The following is a 22,040-nucleotide window of genomic DNA, read 5'->3' as shown; positions in this document are numbered from 1 at the left end:
TATATGGAACCCAAAGTGAAGAATAAGCCCTGGTGTTCTGATCAAAGCACCCTACAAAAGGGTTATATATAGAACCTTTAGAGGTGTCATATATGAAGCAAGCAATTATAACCCTTTATGGTTCTATACAGGGGCCTTTTTTCTAAGTGGTTAACATTGGAAATGTCATAAACAACGGGGATAAATGATTAAAGGGTAGCCTTTATTATTAAAGGAAAAAGGCGTTGAGATTTGTCACACATTCTCACCATATTCATACAAATATCTACATCACACAGTGCTTATTTACATGCATCTCTTTTTTGTGGGTGGTTGTAATTCTGGAACACCACACTGTAAGAATACTAATCTACTTAAATAGAGAGCGCTCCAGTTAGTCATCACTGACTAAAAGGATATCAAGGTGGAGGGGGGATTTTGTCACCCCATCAAAAAGATCCCCGTACTCCCCCACGTGGTTATTTGCAAAACAACCCGAACGAACCCAACGAAACCCAATCATTTCCTACTGTTATCCAACCCTCTCCGCCCTGGCTCGGAGAGAGAGGATGGATGAAAAAAATGAGAAAGGGGCGACCAATTGCGATTTCTGTGCGCCTGCGACATGCAAACAAGCAGCCCACGAAAGAGGATAACAGAAACCTAGGTCATATTCAGAGACCGTAAAGTTACCAATAATGGGGACAAATATATTACAAATACATCTATATATTACATTTATATTGACAAAAATATAAATGTAATATATAGAATTAACATGTTTCTATATAGTATATGTGAAACAGAGCCCTATTCGTTATGTGCGTAAAATGCGCTCTGCAACGTAGGCTATGCCTCTTGTGGGCTTGAATCCGTAAGGAGCCAATACAAACGAAGAGGAGGCGTGTCTTAGCTCTTCCCCAAGACCTCCCAGAGCAGGTTGTTGCGTTTTTAGCTCTAAAGCCTCCAGACCTCCGAAGTACTCGGCAGTTTTCGAAGTCGGAGCCATGGCTACAACAGCTCAGTATATTCCGCGGAATAACTCCTTACCGTCCAACCCGCTCATGCATCCGGATTCGGACAGGATGCACCAGGGGACGACCTACAGAGAGGTGCAGAAAATGATGCACCACGAGTACTTGCAGGGGCTAGCGGCGACCAACACGGGACATCCGATGAGCCTGACGCACCACCAGTGGCTGCCCACCTCCAACACCGACTGGACCAGCGGTACCCATATCGGGCAACAGGAGCACAACAAAGCCAGTGTTCAGGCGAGTCGAGAAGACCTGAGCAGTGGCTTCCACCATAGATCTCACCTGGTGCACCAGCAGACGCAGAGTAGCCACCATGGGTCGTGGGCGCCGACCACGGCGCACCACTTGTCCCCGCTGTCGCCTGCCTCCAACGGGCACCAGTCGCTAGTTTACTCGCAGCCGGGATACACGAACCTCAACGCCATGCTAAGTCCCCAGCCCGCCTCTCTGCACCACAGCATGCGGGACCCGCTCCACGACGATACAGGTAGCCATGACAACCAGATGGAGTCCCCACAGCAGGCGTTCAGCCACCACCAGGACCACTCAGACGAGGATGCGCCCAGCTCCGACGACCTAGAGCAGTTCGCCAAGCAGTTCAAACAGCGAAGGATCAAACTGGGCTTTACACAGGCGGACGTGGGCTTGGCCTTGGGCACCCTGTACGGAAACGTCTTTTCTCAGACCACTATCTGCAGGTTCGAGGCACTGCAGCTCAGCTTCAAGAACATGTGCAAACTTAAGCCACTGCTAAACAAGTGGCTGGAGGAGACAGACTCAAACACTGGCAGTCCCACCAATTTGGACAAGATTGCTGCGCAGGGCAGGAAACGAAAGAAGAGGACCTCGATTGAAGTTGGTGTGAAAGGGGCGCTGGAAAATCATTTCTTAAAATGTCCCAAGCCCTCCGCCCATGAAATCACCAGTTTAGCCGGCTCTCTTCAATTGGAAAAAGAGGTTGTCCGTGTTTGGTTTTGCAACAGAAGGCAAAAAGAGAAAAGAATGACGCCGATAGGGGTCCCTCATCCGAATATGGAGGACGTATATTCTCAAGCGGAGACCCCCCCTCTTCACCACACATTACAGAGTCCTGTGCAGTGACTGTTTTCATGAACAATCCTACAATTTCGGGGGAAACAAGAAAAAAAAGGGAAAGGACTATGGAGTTTACAGTATTTCATTTGGTTTTACTGAGAGAGAACAGAGACATGGCAAAGTTGGACAGACAGATGAGTTTTGTCCCAGTAACTGGAGCTTGTGTTACAACAACAAATAGGTAGAATGGAAAATGGTTGAAAAGAAAAACATACACTATTACTGAATTGATTTCGTTCACATTTTAAATGAAACAAATATCTTTATTTACCAAAATTCTATGGAGGAGATGAAGTAAATTCGATGTTTCGTGGCTGTTCAAAGGGAAACGATTAAATGTTGCAAGTGGTGTCTTGAACTGATGGCGCTCACCACAGTGCGATGTGGTTGCCTGAAAATGATCAACAAAGGAGACACACACAATGAACGTGTTGCTTTTCAGGCTTAAAACCGATTAACCACTATTTCTAAATATTAGCCTATTCTTTATATTTGTTCTATTAATTGTGATGTTTGATTTTAACTTCAGTGTCACTTCTGTTCTGTAGACTGTTTTTATTGTTTCTCTCATTTTATTAGTGTAATATAACTCATCAAAAACGCCTCCCTTGCACAATGTCACCTGGCCAAAGGAGTTTGTGAAAAGATGATGGAAATTATGGCACCCGTTGATGACAAAAATCCCCACACTTAAATGTCAGATGCATTTCAAAATTGATGAATGCAACAGGACAGCTCACGTCTGGCAGCCTTCAAAAATGTATGCTTTGCAGATAGCAACAGACGCTAAAAAGGGCAATATGGATTAATTCTTTATGAAACACGTGTTTCTTGTCGGTTTTTTGATATTTGTTTTTATTATTATTTTCCTTTTGTATGGGGCACTTATTATTTCATTGAAATTATCATTGCAATTTTATATTAGTTTTGTTTTCAGAATTTGTTTTGAGGTAGGCCTTTACTCCCTATTTTCATGTTTACAGGTTCCTAAAATCACTCCAGGGCGCCGTCAGCAACTTGCATTGCTAACTGCCAAGCTATTCCAACCACACCTTTAGTAAAAGATTGGTTTAATACGAAATGAAAGTGATATTCTCAGGTAACTTCAGTGCCCCAGGTCGAAGTGTCACGCTGTTCATTCTTTATATCACAATAAAAAGTAGAACTCGAATTCTGCACCTTCTATATTGATTTGAAAGGTAGCTTATGCTACACCCCATTAATTTATACCATTCCTATTATTGTCTTATAACCACTATATACGGTGAAATTCAGAAATGTCTCTAATGAAAAGTGATGAAGGGACCTGTTTTAGATATTTTTCTGATATGGAGAAGAAAGGAAAAACGGATTAATTAGGCTACTCGTGCGTTGCGTGTCATTTCTCAAGGGTCTGGTACATTCTGATGGACAGTAGCCTATAGTACAATTCCGTACTGCAGACAGTGCTATTCGAAGCAGCGGGGAAAAAACAACTTTCTTCAAAAAAATATTTGAAATAAAATGTTGCCAGGATTATTTCCAATGTGTAAATATGTCGAATATGTAAACATGTATTTGTTCTGAGATATTTTTTTGTTTGTTTTGTTTTTCGGCAGTTTTGTACACTTACTAATTCCAAGAAGATATTTTAATATGATTTCATTTATGAATCTGACCATTTATATATATATTTATTTCCTAAATGTGTTTAGAGCTTTTTGTTTGGCTCTGTTAATGGTTATGTTGCAGTGGATTTCAATATGTTTTGTTTACTACATTGGTTGTATGTTGATTGCTAAATGTAGACTGCAAAGTCACATTTCTCCTATTTATGTTATAGTAATATTTTATTACTTACATAAAGCGTATATACAAGAAAAGGTATTTTGTCTTCATTAAGAAACCAAACCGTTTTCCTTTGTTGCTAACTATTGTGAAACCACCAGATGAGGAAAAAAAAGATACAAATGTATGTGGTAAACAAAAATCCAATGCACTAAGATAGTGTGTTGGGCTTAACCACTCTGATTTAAGCCGTCAGAAAGTGTTGACCTCAACATGTCTTCAGTTTAAACCAGTATTCCGTTATGTAATTGGGATTCATTTAAATCAGAGGCTGTGTACATGTGCTGTTTTAAAGGGAATAGACACAACAGTATGTTTACCTCAGGCATTCATATCCGCATCAAGTCCACACAATCCCTGACGTTGTTCACATCTTTGTGTAATCGCAGTATTAAATTGTGCAATATTATTACGAAAATAGTGTCTTTTTATTGACTGATGTACCAATTACAATTAATATTATTATTATTATTATTATTAGTTAATACTGTTATATGGTAATAACAATGCATTGCCAGGTAAATAATAGTATGCTACATAGCAGCAATGTATCCGACTTGCCCTTGGTGCGCACCAATATGCCAATTGTAATCCTATTTAAAACTAGTAGCCTACAGTATTGAGGTACATGTAAAAAAAAATGTCCTAAAATAAATACACACCGTGTCTTGTATCTTAAACTTCTGCTTTGAGAACAAATAAAGTGCCTGCGAGGGATTTCTGAGTGTCTATAATCATGCTAATAATGACCAAATTATGGGTCATTGGAATATTAATATTATTATCCAAGACCACACACCCCTCTCCAAGTGTTCAGAATAAGCGTAGGCTATAATACAAATATGTTTTTACTTTTAAACATCACGTTGATGTTATCAAATGGGCTGTAATAGGCTATGTTGAATTACATCAAAAATTCAAAGAAATAGGCTAGCTACCATTTGGATCACACAAACACACCAGCTCCATTAAAAACACGTACAGTAGGCTATGTGGTGCTGTAGGCTACAGCTAACGCAGGCACACCGATAGCCATGTAAGAATAATTATCAGTAATTATCAGGACACACAATTTAGTTTGTATTATCTTTTGATATTCATATTAAACAAAGAAAGATGACGCAACATTGCTTTCTGGGAAGTAAACAAGATGTGGGTGGACATTAGGCTACGGGGAAAATGTTAGATGACAAGCCGTTCTGATTCAGTATGTAGGCCTAATATTGCAACTAATTCGCCAATCTCATTGCATCTCACCAGTTTCAATGTCGCAAATTACAAAGAAGTCAACGAGAATTTACTTTAATAACAGTCAAACTGATCCAATATTTTAGAGTTAGTCAAAAGTTCAAGGAAACGTTTAACATCAAACTATATGAATTTAGCGCGAAGTATTGCTATGTTTAGCCTAATATGTTCAGTTATAGCTCTATAACTTAATCAAGATACTGTACATCTGTGGTGTCCATGTTTGACATTAGCACAATAACAACTGTCGATTTACGTCTTCTGTGATTTACTCTACATTACTTTAAGGCTGTTTTACTTTAGCCTAATCCTACCCAGCGATAGGCCTATTTTTAACTAATCTCATAAACAAATGCTATGGATTGAAACATAATAAATAATTGAAACATAATAAAACCGAGAAGTATAATTTACCTGAGTTGTTTGAATAAAGCCTAACAAAAGTATGAACAATTGTTTTGAGTAGCCCATAAGTTACCAATCGATATCAACTTGAGTGAAGACAAACTTTTTGTCGGAGAGGAATTCTTGAAGTGATGTTTAGAGACGTTGAAAGTTGGCCTTCACATAGAAAACCTGAGAACATAAGACTCACTCTCTCTCTGTTGGTGGGCCTGTATAATTTCCTTTTATACAAGTCATTCCCTTTTGTTTCCCTCCCACTCTTTGATACCATATTATAATGCAAAGAGAATATGCATATTGACATTTCCACAACATTCAGTCATCCAAATGTAGCTAGTGGTCTTTAGGCGCTCCTTCTAAAGTCATGAGATCGCTCGGATTCTATCATCCAATAATAAATAGTATGTTGGAGATTAACACAAATCTGATCAATTTGACGCACACATAGGCCTATGAAACATAGCCTATTAACTTGGGTTGAAGCGAATTTACCTGATAAAACTATTATAATCGAAAATTCCCTATAACATAGCTTTACATACGAATACATATAAGATACTGTAGTTCTTGAGAAGTGTCAACTCAAACGGTTGTAAATGAGCCCAAATTAGGCTTGATGATATTGAAGCATTTTGAAGAGGACGGCGAGTCTCAAGCGCCCCCAAATGGTACAAATGTGTTCCTACAACTGTAAGAGCTCAGGCGAGTCACTGAGCAATTTGTTTAAAATGTAACGGAAGAATAATACACAATATTAAATCTGCATCAGTGGAGGCTGCTGAGGGGAGTATGGCTCATAATAATGGCTGGAACAGAGCAAATGGAATGGCATCAAACACATAGAAACCATGTGTTTGAGGTATTTAATACCATTCCACTGATTCTGCCCTAGCCATTACCACGAGCCCGTCCTCCCCAATTAAGGTGCCACCAACCTCCTGTGATCTGCATCATATTTGGCAGGGTATATGCACTACATGACCAAAAGTCATGACACCTGCTCGTCGAACATCTCATTCAAAACTCATGGGCATTAATGGAGTTATGGCTTTCCACTAGATGTTGGAACATTGCTGCAGAGACTTGCTTCCATTCAGCCACAAGGGCATTAGTGAGGTCAGGGCACTGATGTTGGGCGATTAGGCCTGGCTCGCAGTCAGCATTCCAATTAATTCCAAAGGTGTTCGACGGTTTTGAGGTTCTTCCTCACCGATCTCGACAAACCATTTCTGTATGGACCTCGCTTTGTGCATGGGGGCATTGTCATGATGAAACAGGAAAGGGCCTTCCCCAAACTGTTGCCACAAAGTTGGAACCACAGAATCATCTAGAATGTCATTGTATGCTGTAGAGTTAAGATTTCCCTTCACTGGAACTAAGGGGCTTAGCACGAGCTATGAAGAAATCGCCCCAGACCATTATTCCCCCTCCACCAAACTTTACATTAGTAACTATGCATTGAGGCAGGTAGTATTCTCCTGACATCCGCCAAACCCAGATTCATCCGTCGGTGAATCGTGATTCATCACTCCAGAGAACGCGTTTCCACTGCTCCAGAGTCCAATGGCGGCGAGCTTTACACCACTCTAGCAGACACTTGGCATTGTGCATGGTGATCTTAGGCTTGTGTGCAGCTGCTCAGCAATGGAAACCCATTTCATGAAGCTCCCGGGGGAATAGTTATTGTGCTGACGTTGCTTCCAGAGGCAGTTTGGAACTTGGTAGTAAGTGTTGCAACTGAGGACAGACGGTTTTTACTTGCTACGCACTTCACCACTCTGTGGTCCCGTTCTGTGAGCTTGTGTGGCCACTTCACAATAACAGCACTTACAGTTGACCGTGGCAGCTCTTGCATGGGCAGAAATTTAACAAACTGACGCGTTGGAAAGGTGCCATCCTATGACGGCGCCACGTTGAAAGGCCATTCTACTGTCAATGTTTGTCTATGGAGATTGCATGGCCGTGTGCTCAATTGTATATACCTGGCAGTAATGGGTGTGGCTGAAATATCCAATTCCACTAATTTAAGGGGTGTCCACATACTTTGTATATATAGTGTACAAGGTACACAACAAAATAAATTATACCTATAATCAGCATGTGACTGATAGGTCCTAAACATCTCATTAAGGGGTTCTGTAACAGAAGATTCTATGCACATCCCAAATGGCATCCTATTCCCTAAATAGTGCACTCCTTTTGACCAGCTCTGGTGAAATGTAGTGCACTATGTAAGGAATAGGGTGCCATTTGGGACACTGCATGTGCTCAAAACCCAACTAAACGACCTGTCTAAATCACATATCCACATTGGGTCCACACTATACACCTGGGATTCGGGAGTTATTAGTTTCAGACCTGTACAAATAGTTTAACTGCAGAATAATGGTTATGATGTATTACTGGTCTCACAGTCTTCCCTATGTCCTTAGAGATCTCTCCCGCCAGCATCACTCATTATCTGGTGGTGAACTTAAAATGGTGCCACTTTCGGACATAAATCATGCAATACTGATCATACTTTTGTACTGGAATATGACTTTCAAAATCCCCACAAAAATCATGAAGCACAGCCTGGATGATGATCAAACTCCCCCATCAGTCGTCATCCAATAAGCCAGCTTCAACTGATGCAAACAGAGAAAGTGTATTATGCATACAACAAACACAGTACGACCTTTGGAACATCGTCAGCTGTCCATATGGCCAAAGTGCATGCTGAACATGCTGGACCTGAACTAAACGAGATGCACCATCTGTAATGCCATATAGGCCCGTATTGAAGTGTAGTTGCATGGACCCAGGAAGTGGATTTTAAACCAGCCCACAGCTGATGCAGTAGGAAGGTCAGCGATGACATAATATGACTAATTGCCTTTCACTAGTTCCCATTTGCTATTTAGCTCTGCTGTGTGGCATGGCACAGAATGGACATCACCAGCACTAAGGACTTCTGCGTACCAAATGGCACCCTATTCCCTATATCGTGCACTACTTTTGACCACAGCCCTATGCGAATCAATACACTATATAGGGAATAGGGTGCCATTTGGGAAGCACCATCACCTTACGTAACAACGTAAAACAAAAAGAAACTTGGTCAATGACGGTGGTGTGTCCAGTGGAAGGAAATGCAAGAGACATTTCACTCATTTATGACAGTTTGTCAGATATTTTCAGATGTCGTGGCACATGGTTTCATCTTGCCATTAGACTACTTTATAAAGGTGTGGAAAACATCTGATAAACTTCTAGTTGAGAGTTTAATGTGCCTGGTACTTTTCGGACTGGGCTAGTAGAAGATGTGTCAAACTAGCCCACCAGGCGAGTAACATTTCATATTTTCAGAACATTTCATATTGCAAAGATTTTGGACCTTTGGCTTAGTTGAATGCCATCGAGGCTAGTAGAAATTGTGGAGTAGTTATCTGTTTGGGTCATACAATAATCACCACCATTTTGGCTCATTAGCAAAGTCAGAAGTTACTTATCTCTCCTAGCCTGGTCCCAGATCTGTTTGACAATGACCATAGGTTGGACATAGAAAGACAGCACAAATAGATCTAGGACCAAGCCCATTCTCTCCCTGTTATCTCCTTCCCATAACATACAGTACAGACTGACTGGTGCCAAGCACCATTTCGAGAGTAGTGCTGGAGCCAGCATTGGGCGTTTGAACACAGCACACAGATGCCTGCCTGCCTGTCTGCCTGCCTAGCTCCTTCATCAGGGAGGTATCATCAAACACAGGAGATGTGGATTAGCGATGATTAGCAGGGATTAAAGCTGGTTAATGGTGGAAAAATACATTAGAAACCAGCGGCTCAGGGGGGGATTTTGCTCGCACTAGAGGATTTGCATTGATCCGCAGCAAATGAATGAGGATTAGCCGCATCTATCTGAAAACAGATAAATAACATTAAGCGTATTATACGGCGTCGCCTGTTATTAACAACATTACAAACAAGCACAACAATGCCGGCAATTATGGAAATAATGGGCTTGAATAATGCTCTTCAGTGCGATTCTCTCCCAACTCGCTGCGGAGGAGATATAGTAGCTAAGAGGATGCTGAAGACCGATGCTCCTGAGAAGGCTAAGACCCCCAATACTAGGTTGATACTACTACAAGGCCCTCAGGTATTCATTGTATGGTATTGCTTCGCACAGTAAAGTGCTTTTCGCATTACTGAGCCGAGCTGAACCGAGCAGAGCTGATTTGACCTGGTTACGCATACACTATATCTGGAATCATGCCGGAAAGGACAACGTGAAAAGAAAATATCAGAGCCAGCACAGTTCGGCTGGGGACAGCAGTACTATGGGGCGCTCAAGTGTCCATTGTACAGACTCTTTGGTGCGCTAAGTTAGCTAAATTGATCATTCAGGAAGACAGTCACTTTAGATGTAAATTTGATATTATTCACTCTGAACTACAGTAACAGACAGTGGCGTGTATTCATGGACGCCAGGGGAAGCCAGGCTTCCCCTAAACATTTACAAAAATATATATATATTTATTTTATCTCTCTTTGTTTAGTAATTTTCCTTCAATTTGCAAGAAGCCGAATGTATCTCACAGGAGAACGCATCTAAGCGAGCGAAACAGCGCCCCTCTGTCTCTCTACGTGTAGGCCATCTACCTGATGCTGTCTGGTCCAAAAGAGTATGACATTGTTGCCGCCCGTAGCATTAAAGGCAAGGGAAGCCAACGAGCATTTGGCCTCCCTTGATAAAAAAGTCAAAAAAATTGGCCATTCAGCGTTGAGTTAAACTGAGCGAGCTCAACATTGAATGGTTCTGGCGCACCCAAAAAGAAGTGTCAAGGGATTTTGGCATCACTCCTAGCAAATCCTATTAAGAGCATACGTCATTGACAGAAACATTTGAATTGTTGCATCTCGTTGTGTTGTTTTCCTCCTGTGGCTAGCTAGCTATCTAGCTAAAATTGTCCCTTTCCTAAATTAGCCATGGATGGAAATAGGGATTTGGACTTGTGGTTCTACTTAATTCTCCGTACTGGCCAATGATTATAACGGCGATTCCTATCCACCCATTAATTCATAGATTGTTGTGCCCCTGGCCTGAGAGGATGGAAGTTCAATATATAGCTAGATGTAGAAAGCTAATGTTAATTAAGTAATGTAGCCCATGAATGGAAGTTAGGCTAGTGAGCAAGCATTTTAGCCAGGAAGCCTAGGACAACTAAAAATAAAAGCGTGTACTGTATGATAGAGTGACAGACCATTTCGTCAACATGAAAGAGAGGAGGACGGCATTGGTGTTTCTCTAGAAGGAGGGTGAGTTAACATGTGTTTCTGCTTGCACGAACGAACGCACACACACACACACACACACACACACACACACACACACACACACACACACACACACACACACACACACACACACACACACACACACACACACACACACACACACACACACACACACACACACACACACACACACACACACACACACACACACACACACACACACACACACACACACACACATACACACACACACACACACACACACACACACACACACACACACACACACACACACACACACACACACACACACACACTCACAGAAATCAGAACCATGGACAGCCACATCAATTTAGCTTAAATAGTTTTTGGTATTTTTTAGTTGTCACTGTATTAGACTAAGCAGAGGTGATTTGATCATGTTGAAATGTTGAAGTTGAAATGGTGCTGGAATAGTAGGGGCAGCTCCTGTTTTCTTTGCTACCTGCGGTAACTCTCTGTGGTTCTAAATCAATAGTTGTTTAGTGATCCGAAAATGTCGGAAACATTAACTTGCTTGACCATTTGTTACATGCAATATGCTTTGTGGACTTCACTGGACAAAGGTTGCTATCTGGTTTTGTTATAAAACAAAGATTCTTATTGTCTCGGCCTTTATAGGCCTATACAGTATATCACAATCGCAAGGCATATGAATTAACAGGTTAAAGAGCAAACAATGAAATTATCACAACACGTAGGTTGTAATATGGCTTATTTTTTTGTCACAGTTAAGAGATTGAGTGGAAGAGAGACAAGTGGGAAAAATGCTCCATATAACCCTATCCTCTAGCCCAGGCAGGTGAGAGTTCCAGTGGGTTCCTCTCTCTTATCCTCACACTTCTCTTCCCCCTTTCTCACCGTTTATGTAATAAATGCTGCACTCCCACTTTGAGATCTACTGATGGGAGGAGGGTTTGGATGCAGAAAGATGGAATAATGCATTTTTTCATAAAAAATTGATTTTTCTCGCACCTCATGGTTTCTTCTCCTCTGAGTGACATGAAAGATGGGCAACAATGTGGCTACACAGTGAAACCCTAGTTACCATATGAAACGCTCCATAGACTCAGTGGTGAATCGGAAGAAAGAGTAAGGAAAGAAAAGTGCTGTGTTATTTATGATGTTGGGCCTGTAGCAGTGGAGGCTCCTCAGAGGAGGAACGGGAGGACCATCCTGCTCTGTAAATGTCAGGAAAATGTAAAATAATATTTTGTTATATAAAACTACACTAAATATTCACTTCACCAAATACCTGAACCTGTTGTGGATAGGGGGCAGTATTTTCACGGCCGGATTAAAAACGTACCCGATTTAATCTGGTTACTACTCTTGCCCAGAAACTAGAATATGCATATAATTAATAGATTTGGATAGAAAACACTCTAAAGTTTCTAAAACTGTTTGAATGGTGTCTGTGAGTATAACAGAACTCATATGGCAGGCAAAAACCTGAGAAGATTCCATGCAGGAAGTGGCCTGTCTGACAATTTGTTGTCCTTCTGTTGCATCTCTTTCGAAACTACAGTATCTGTGCTGTTACGTGACACTTTCTAAGGCTTCCATTGGCTCTCTAAAGCCTTCAGAAAGCGGAATGACGCGTCTCCTGTCTCTGGGCAGATAACAGGAGCAGAGTTTGTAAGTGGTCTGCCTGGGGACAGTGAGACTGGAGATGCGCGTTCACGAGACCTCGCCATTTTTTTCTTTCCCTCTTTGAATTAATACAACGTTGTCCGGTAGGAATATTATCGCTATTTTACTAGAAAAATAGCATAAAAATTGATTTGCTTCTAAGTAGGGTAATGGACTATTTTGAATTTTTTTGTCACGAAATGCGCTCGCGCGTTACACTTTGGATTGTGACCTGAACGCACGAACAAAACGGAGGTATTTGGATATAACTATGGATTATTTGGAACCAAAACAACATTTGTTGTTGAAGTAGAAGTCCTGGGAGTGCATTCTGACGAAGAACAGCAAAGGTAATCCAATTTTACTAATAGTAATTCTGAGTTTAGGTTGCCCCGACATTGGCGGGTGTCTGAATAGCTAGCCTGTGATGGCTGAGCTATGTACTCAGAATATTGCAAAATGTGCTTTCGCCGAAAAGCTATTTTAAAATCTGACATAGCGATTGCATAAAGGAGTTCTGTATCTATAATTCTTAACCTCTCTAGGGTAGGTGGGACGAAATCATCCCGCACTATTCAACAGCCAGTGACACATCAGAGCGCCAAATTTAAAACCACAAAATGTCATAATTCAAAGTTCTCAAACATAGGACTATTTTACACCATTTGAAAGACAAGACTCTCGTTAATCTAACCACATTGTCCAATCTCAAAAAGGCTTTACAGCGAAAGCAAAACATTAGATTATGTTGGGAGAGTACATAGCCAGAAATAACCACACAGCCATTTTTCAAGCAAGCATATATGTCACAAAAACCAAAAACACAGCTAAATGCAGCACTAACCTTTGATGATCTTCATCAGATGACACTCCTAGGACATTATGTTATACAATACATGCATGTTTTGTTCAATCAAGTTCATATTTATATCAAAAACCAGCTTTTTACATTAGCATGTGATGTTCAGAACTAGCAACTAGCATACACACCGCAAACTTCCAGTGAATTTACTTAATTACTCAGAATAAAACGTTCACAAAATACATAACAATTATTTGAAGAATTATAGATACAGAACTCTTTTATGCAATCGCGGTGTCAGATTTTAAAATAGCTTTTCGGCGAAAGCACATTTTGCAATATTCTGAGTAGATAGCCCGGCCATCATGGCAAGCTAATTTGACACCCACCAAGTTTGGCCCTCACCAAACTCAGATTTACAATAAGAAAAATTGGATTACCTTTGCTGTTCTTCGTCAGAATGCACTCCCAGGACTTCTACTTCAACAACAAATGTTGTTTTGGTTCGAAATAATCCATAGTTATATTGAAATAGCTCTGTTTTGTTCGTGCGTTCAGGTCACAATCCGAAGGGTGTCGCGCGAGCGCATTTCGTGACAAAAAAATTCTAAATATTCCATTACCGTACATCGAAGCATGTCAAACGCTGTTTAAAATCAATTTTTATGCAATTTTTCTCGTAAAATAGCGATAATATTCCAACCGGGCGACGTTGTATTCATTCAAAGACTGAAAGAACAAAATGGAGAATTCACATGAACGCGCATCTCCAGTGTCACTGTCCTCAGCCTGACCAGTAACAAATAGAGCTGCTGTACTTAGCCCAGAGACAGCAGATATCTCATTACACTTTCTGGCGCCTTCTGAGAGCCAATGGAAGCCTTAGAAAATGTCACGTTACAGCACAGATGCTGTATTTTCGATAGAGAGGCTAAAGAAGGACAATAAATTGTCAGACAGGGCACTTCCTGTATGGAATCTTCTCAGGTTTTGGCCTGGCATATGAGTTCTGTTATACTCACAGACACCATTCAAACAGTTTTAGAAACTTTAGAGTGTTTTCTATCCAAATCTACTAATTATATGCATATTCTCGTTTCTGGGCAAGAGTAGTAACCAGTTTAAATCGGGTACGTTTTTTATCCGGCCATGCAAATACTGCCCCCAGCCCCAACAGGTTCAAATAATTGTTATGTATTTTGTCAACGTTTATGATGAGTAATTTAGTAAATTCACCGGAAGTTTTCGGTGGGTATGCTAGTTCTGAACATCACATGCCAATGTAAAAAGCAGTTTTTTGATATAAATATGAACTTGATTGAACAAAACATGCATGTATTGTATAACATAATGTCCTAGGAGTGTCATCTGATGAAGATCATCAAAGGTTAGTGCTGCATTTAGCTATGGTTTGGGTTTTTGTGACATATATGCTTGCTTTGAAAATGGCTGTGTGACTATTTTTGGCTGGATACTCTCCTGACATAATCTAATGTTTTGCTTTCGCTGTAAAGCCTTTTTGAAATCAGACAATGTGGTTGGATTAACGAGAGTCTTATCTTTCAAATGGTGTAAAATAGTCATATGTTTGAGAAATTGAAGTTAGAGTATTTTTAAGCTTTTTGTATTTTGCGCCATGCTCTACCATTGGATATTTGGCGAGGCGTTCCGCTAGCGGAACGTCTGTCCTCAACACATTGTTTTGCAATTAAATTCTACAGTAGTCTCAACAGCACCCTCTAGCGTAGCACAATGGTGTAGCCGGAGGACCGTTATTTTCCGTCCTACTCTGGCTACATTAACCTGTTGAGGACAAACGTTCCGCTAGCGGAACCCCGTTCCGCCTGCGGAACCCCTAGCCAACAGCCAATGGCATCGCACGGGGCGAAATACAAAACCAACTAAAATACCAAAATTAAATTTTCTCAAACAATCAACTATTTTACACGATTTTAAAGATAAGACTCTCGTTAATCTAACCACATTGTCCGATTTCAAAAAGGCTTTACAGCGAAAAGCCGGAGGTATTTACGGAGGTATTTGGACATAAATATGGAGTATTTCGAACAAAAACAACATTTCTTGTGGAAGTAGCAGTCCTGGGAGTGCATTCTGACGAAGATCAGTAAAGGTAAGAGAATATTTATAATACTAATTCTGAGTTTAGTTGACCCCAGAACTTGGCGGGTATCTGTATAGCTTGCTTTGATGGTGAGCTATGTACTCAGAATATTGAAAAATGTGCTTTCTCTGTAAAGCTATTTTAAAATCTGACACAGCGGTTACGTTAAGGAGAAGTATATCTATAATTCTTTCAATAACTGTTGTAAATTTTATCAACATTTATGATGAGTATTGTTGTAAATTGATGTGCACATTCACCGGAAGTTTTGGGTGGGAATACATTTTCTGAACATCACGCGCCAATGTAAAATGTTGTTTTTGGATATAAATATGAACTTTATCGAGCAAAACATACATGTATTGTGTAACATGAAGTCCTATGAATGCCATCTGATGAAGATCATCAAAGGTTAGTGAATATTTTAGCTGAATTTTTGTTTTTTGTGATGCATGTCCTTGCTTGGAAAATGGCTGTGTGGTTTTTCTTGTGAAGTTTATGTCCTAACATAATCTAATGTTATGCTTTCGCCGTAAAGCCTTTTGAAATCGGACAATGTGGTTAGATTAACGAGAAGTTTATCTTTAAAATGGTGTAAAATATACTGCTCAAAAAAATAAAGGGAACACTTAAACAACACAATGTAACTCCAAGTCAATCACACTTCTGTGAAATCAAACTGTCCACTTAGGAAGCAACACTGATTGACAATACATTTCACATGCTATTGTGCAAATGGAATAGACAACAGGTGGAAATTATAGGCAATTAGCAAGACACCCCCAATAAAGGAGTGGTTCTGCAGGTGGTAACCACAGACCACTTCTCAGTTCCTATGCTTCCTGGCTGATGTTTTGGTCACTTTTGAATGCTGGCGGTGCTTTCACTCTAGTGGTAGCATAAGACGGCGTCTACAACCCACACAAGTGGCTCAGGTAGTGCAGCTCATCCAGGATGGCACATCAATGCGAGCTGTGGCAAGAAGGTTTGCTGTGTCTGTCAGCGTAGTGTCCAGAGCATGGAGGCGCTACCAGGAGACAGACCAGTACATCAGGAGATGTGGAGGAGGCCGTAGGAGGGCAACAACCCAGCAGCAGGACCGCTATCTCCGCCTTTGTGCAAGGAGGAGCAGGAGGAGCACTGCCAGAGCCCTGCAAAATGACCTCCAGCAGGCCACAAATGTGCATGTGTCTGCTCAAACGGTCAGAAACAGACTCCATGAGGGTGGTATGAGGGCCCAACATCCACAGGTGGGGGTTGTGCTTACAGCCCAACACCGTGCAGGACGTTTGGCATTTGCCAGAGAACACCAAGATTGGCAAATTCACCACTGGCGCCCTGTGCTCTTCACAGATGAAAGCAGGTTCACACTGAGCACGTGACAGACGTGACAGAGTCTGGAGACGCTGTGGAGAACGTTCTGCTGCCTGCAACATCCTCCAGCATGACCGGTTTGGCGGGGGTCAGTCATGGTGTGGGGTGGCATTTCTTTGGGGGGCCGCACAGCCCTCCATGTGCTCGCCAGAGATAGCCTGACTGCCATTAGGAAACAAGATGAGATCCTCAGACCCCTTATGAGACCATATGCTGGTGCGGTTGGCCCTGGGTTCCTCCTAATGCAAGACAATGCTAGACCTCATGTGGCTGGAGTGTGTCAGCAGTTCCTGCAAGAGGAAGGCATTGATGCTATGGACTGGCCTGCCCGTTCCCCAAACCTGAATCCAATTGAGCACATCTGGGACATCATGTCTCGCTCCATCCACCAACGCCACGTTGCACCACAGACTGTCCAGGAGTTGGCGGATGCTTTAGTCCAGGCCTGGGAGGAGATCCCTCAGGAGACCATCCGCCACCTCATCAGGAGCATGCCCAGGCGTTGTAGTGAGGTCATACAGGCACGTGGAGGCCACACACACTACTGAGCCTCATTTTGACTTGTTTTAAGGACATTACATCAAAGTTGGATCAGCCTGTAGTGTGGTCTTCCACTTTAATTTTGAGTGTGACTCCAAATCCAGACCTCCATGGGTTGATAAATTGGATTTCCATTGATTATTTTTGTGTGATTTTGTTGTCAGCACATTCAACTATGTAAAGAAAAAAGTATTTAATAAGATTATTTCATTCATTCAGATCTAGGATGTGTTATTTTAGTGTTCCCTTTATTCTTTTGAGCAGTGTAGTTGATTGTTTGAGAAAATGAAATTATGAGATTTTTTCTGTTTTGTATTTCGCGCCATGCTATTTCACTGGCTGTTGAATAGTGTGTCCCGCAGGTGGGACGGTTACGTCCCACCTAGCCCAGAGAAGTTAATGTATGTAGAGTCAATCACATACACAAACACAATCACATTATTACACATCAGTGTGATTTAAATCCTTGCTTGGACTAACTCATTCTTAGCTCTTTTTTCTAACTGTGTTGTGTTGTTGTTTCTTTTGTCTTCCTAGTCAAATCCTGTCCTGCCCTCAGTGGAAGAGTTGAGCCTGTGAACACCTCAACCACTGTCCTCCACTGAAGCCAAGCCTCAACTCGTGCCTCGTACCCTCAGCCAATCACTGCTGTGATCGCTTCCCAGCACTGTGTAAGTAGCCCTCTCATTCCCATTCCCCATAATATTTTATTATAAATGTCTTCATTAAATGTTTTAGGTTAAAATTATTTGTCTTTGATGATTTTTGAAACACGCTTTGCTGTCTCCGTGCGGTCCATGCCTATACCATGGGTCTCCCATCCTCCTCTATTTGTCAAGTCACCAGCCTCCGCTGGCCTGTGGCTATATGGTGCCTCCTTCATGCATACTCCCAAGGTATAGATCTACAGAGAGAGGGGTATAAATGCAGGTTTAAAAAGTTCCTCTCCCCCCTACCTCCCATCTCTCTTTTGATCTTCTCTGGGTTTTGAAGAAGAAGAGAAGACGGTATCCTGGCTTCATGACTGTGAGGGGTCCCTTTCAACCACTGAGCTGTCTTTCAGTGTGATAAACAATTGAGAGGAGAGGTCACGGCTATTACCAACCTTCCTATGGCTTGCAGGCTATACTGTAGATACAAGAAGAGATTCACAACTAGAGGAATGTTTGAAGTATTCAAAGCCACCTTTTTGACTAATTCAGCTAGATGTTTGGAGAATAGTAGTACTACTGTCCTGCCCTACAAAGGCAAACTGCAATAACTGCAAATTCGGTCAAAAATATTTGATCTGTTGTAAGGTCCAGGTGTAATATCTGATTAATGTGGTATTAGTTTCCTGACACAAGAACAAGCCAGACAATCAGAATAAATCATGAAGTACCAAATATTGTTCTCTGTCTGGACAGAAACAGACTATGAAGTCAGATTTTGTAGTTCAATATTTGACGTACTGCTCTTTGCATTTGTAGGGCAGTGTAGTACGCCATATAGCTACAACTGTATCTGTAAGAATAAGGAATAAGTGTAGGGAAAGTCCCCTTGCCCTCAGAGCAGCCTCAATTCGTCGGGGCATGGACTCTACAAGGTGTCGAAAGCGTTCCACATGGATGCTGGCCCATGTTGTCTCCAATGCTTCCCACAGTTGTGTCAAGTTGGCTGGATGTCCTTTGGGTAGTGGACAATTGTTGATACCATACCCCATTCAAAAGCACTTAAATATTTTGTCTTGCCTGTTCACCCTGTAAATGGCTCACATACACAATCTGTCTCAATTGTCTCAAGGCTTAAAAATCCTTCTTTAAACTGTCACCTCCCCTTCATCTACACTGATTGAAGCGGTTTTAAGAAGTGACATCAATAAGGGATCAAAGCTTTCAGCTGGATTCACCTGGTCAGTCTATGTTATGGAAAGAGCAGGTGTTATTAATGTTTTGAACACTCAGTGTCTAGTCTTACTAAAGAGCAATAGTAGAGAATGTTTGCGTTCATTACCCTGAATTCACTCCCTGACTCTTTGCCCCCTCTTTATTCCCACATGCTGAAGAGGAGGCCATTAAGACCGATGTACAAGGTTGCAAAATTAATCGTTTGCCTATAAGGCTTTTCTCCCCTAAGAGCCGCTTGAGTCGGACGTTAAAGGTTGCCCCCTTACTTCACCTTCAAGCGTGCCTTTTTTCCACGGCCATGAAGGAGTGACTTTAATCACAAGGTTTGCTGTGGAAAAGAAGAGAAGAAACAAAGGAATGAAAGAGGGGCTTCTTGGAAAAGATACGGCGGTAACCAATAAGAAGGTCATCCGGGTCTTGTGCACTATTTGTGCACAATTGCTCAGGGCCGATCCCCATCAAGGATGTTCACAAACATGGCAATCCAGATTTGTCAAATATATAGGCAGCCGCGACAACATGACAAATAACATCTTGTTGTTACACATGCTATGTGTGGGCATGCATATGTGTGCCAAAGGCCCTTCAGAGGTTCTATAGGAGGAATCATGCAATATAAGCTAAATACATAGAATTTACACACACAATTATAATACATAAATCTGAATGAAAGGTCTGAAGGTAATATCAAAAGCTACAGAGCATCTTTACAGTTCATAACCCGGACATTCGGTATATAATATCCCCCTAGACGAGTCTATTTACACACTGGTGGGTCAATTTAAGTAACATAATAAAAACATCCCCATCAAAATCCATCAGTTTAACTTAGAGATATCTGTTTTCTTTGCATGGGCATTCGTCTCGATCCTCTGCATCCGCCTATGGCAGTCTTCCGCATCTGCGGTGGAAGGTGGCTGAGCTACAGCTGTGTTTGTCAGACCATGTGACATCCAGAAAATCGTTCTTCGCACGAAAACGTCCGAACCATTTGGCCTACAAACTAATGTGACCCCACAAGTGTCACAGGACTTGTCTGAAGGTAACCGGTACCAGTTTAAAAAAATGAATGGAAGTATGGAGGTAGTTTTGTGCATACCCCAAAAAATGTGTTAAAATGTGTAAAAAAAAATGTGTGTGTGTGTATATATATATATATATATAGGGGGCATATATATATATATATATACAGTTGAAGTCGGAAGTTTACATACACTTAGGTTGGTGTCATTAAAACTCATTTTTCAACCACTCATGCATGACACAAGTGCATGACACAATCACTTGTGCAGGATACGTAATTTTTCCAACAATTGTTTACAGACAGATTATTTCACTTATAATTCACTGTATCACAATTCCAGTGGGTCAGACGTTTACTCACACTACGTTGACCGTGCCTTTAAACAGCGTAAAAAATTCCAGAAAATGATGTCATGGCTATAGAAGCTTCTGATAGGATAATTTACATAATTTGAGTCAATTAGAGGTGTACCTGTGGATGTATTTCAAGGCCTACTTTCAAACTCAGTGCCTCTTTGCTTGACATCATGGGAAAATCAAAAGAAATCAGCTAAGACCTCAGAAAAAAAATTGTAGACCTCCACAAGTCTGGTTTATCCTTGGGAGCCATTTCCAAACGCCTGAAGGTACCACGTTCATCTCTACAAACAATAGCACGCAAGTATAAACAACAAGAGACCACGCAGCCGTCACACCGCTCAGGAAGGAGACGCATTCTGTCTCCTAGAGATGAACGTACTTTGGTGCGAAAAGTGCAAATCAATCCCAGAACAACAGCAAAGGACCTTGTGAAGATGCTGGAGGAAACAGGTACAAAAGTATCTATATCCACCGTAAAACGAGACCTATATCGACATAACCTGAAAGGCCGCTCAGCAACGAATAAGCCACTGCTCCAAAACCGCCATAAAAAAACCCAGACTACGGTTTGCAACTGGACATGGGGACAAAGATCGTATTTTTTGGAGAAATGCCCTCTGGTCTGATGAAACAAAAATAGAACTGTTTGGCCATAATGACCATCATTATGTTTGGAGGAAAAAGGGGGAAGCTTGCAAGCCGAAGAACACCATCCCAACCGTGACGCACGGGGGTGGCAGCATCATGTTGTGGGGGTGCTTTGCTACAGGAGGGACTGGTGCACTTCACAAAATAGATGACATCATGAGGTTGGAAAACTATGTGGATATATTGAAGCAACATCTCAAGACATCAGTCAGGAAGTTAAAGCTTGGTCGCGAATGCTTCTTCCAAATGGACAATGACCCCAAGCATACTTCATAAAGTTGTGGCAAAATGGCTTAAGGACAGCAAAGTCAAGGTATTGGAGTGGCCATCACAAAGCCCTGACCTCAATCCTATATAACATTTGTGGGTGTCACATGCGTCGAAAGGGACAGACCAAGGCGCAGCGTGTTGAGTGCTCATCTTCTTTATTTAACGTATAAAGTGAACACTTAAACAAAAATTAACAAAATGACACACGACAGTTCCGTAAGGTAACATTGATACCAGTACCAGTATATATACAGTACCAGTCAAAAGTTTGGACAAGCCTACTCATTTAAGGGTTTTTCTTACATTTTTCTATTTTCTACATTGTAGAATAATAGTGAAGACATCAAAACTATCAAATAACACATATGGAATCACGTATTGATCAAAACAGTGTTAAACAAATCAAAATATATTTGAGATTTGAGATTCTTCAAAGTAGCCACCCTTTGCCTTGATGACAGCTGTGCACACTCT

The 22,040-nt window shown here is 41.4% G+C and overlaps 1 protein-coding gene across 1 annotated transcript; it reads left to right on the top strand.

The window, feature by feature from the left end:
- Positions 1 to 923: 923 nt before the first annotated feature.
- On the top strand, positions 924 to 4,356 carry LOC106605135 (POU domain, class 3, transcription factor 1). The gene has a single exon (XM_014200481.3). The coding sequence runs from the start codon at positions 987 to 989 to the stop codon at positions 2,115 to 2,117; it is 1,131 nt and encodes a 376-aa protein (XP_014055956.1). The 5' UTR covers positions 924 to 986; the 3' UTR covers positions 2,118 to 4,356.
- Positions 4,357 to 22,040: the final 17,684 nt, after the last annotated feature.

The sequence above is a fragment of the Salmo salar genome, chromosome 05 (genome assembly GCF_965601325.2).
Source record: "Salmo salar chromosome 05, fSalSal1, whole genome shotgun sequence".
Classification (NCBI taxonomy): domain Eukaryota; kingdom Metazoa; phylum Chordata; class Actinopteri; order Salmoniformes; family Salmonidae; genus Salmo; species Salmo salar.
This window is presented reverse-complemented; position numbering and strand designations above follow the sequence as displayed.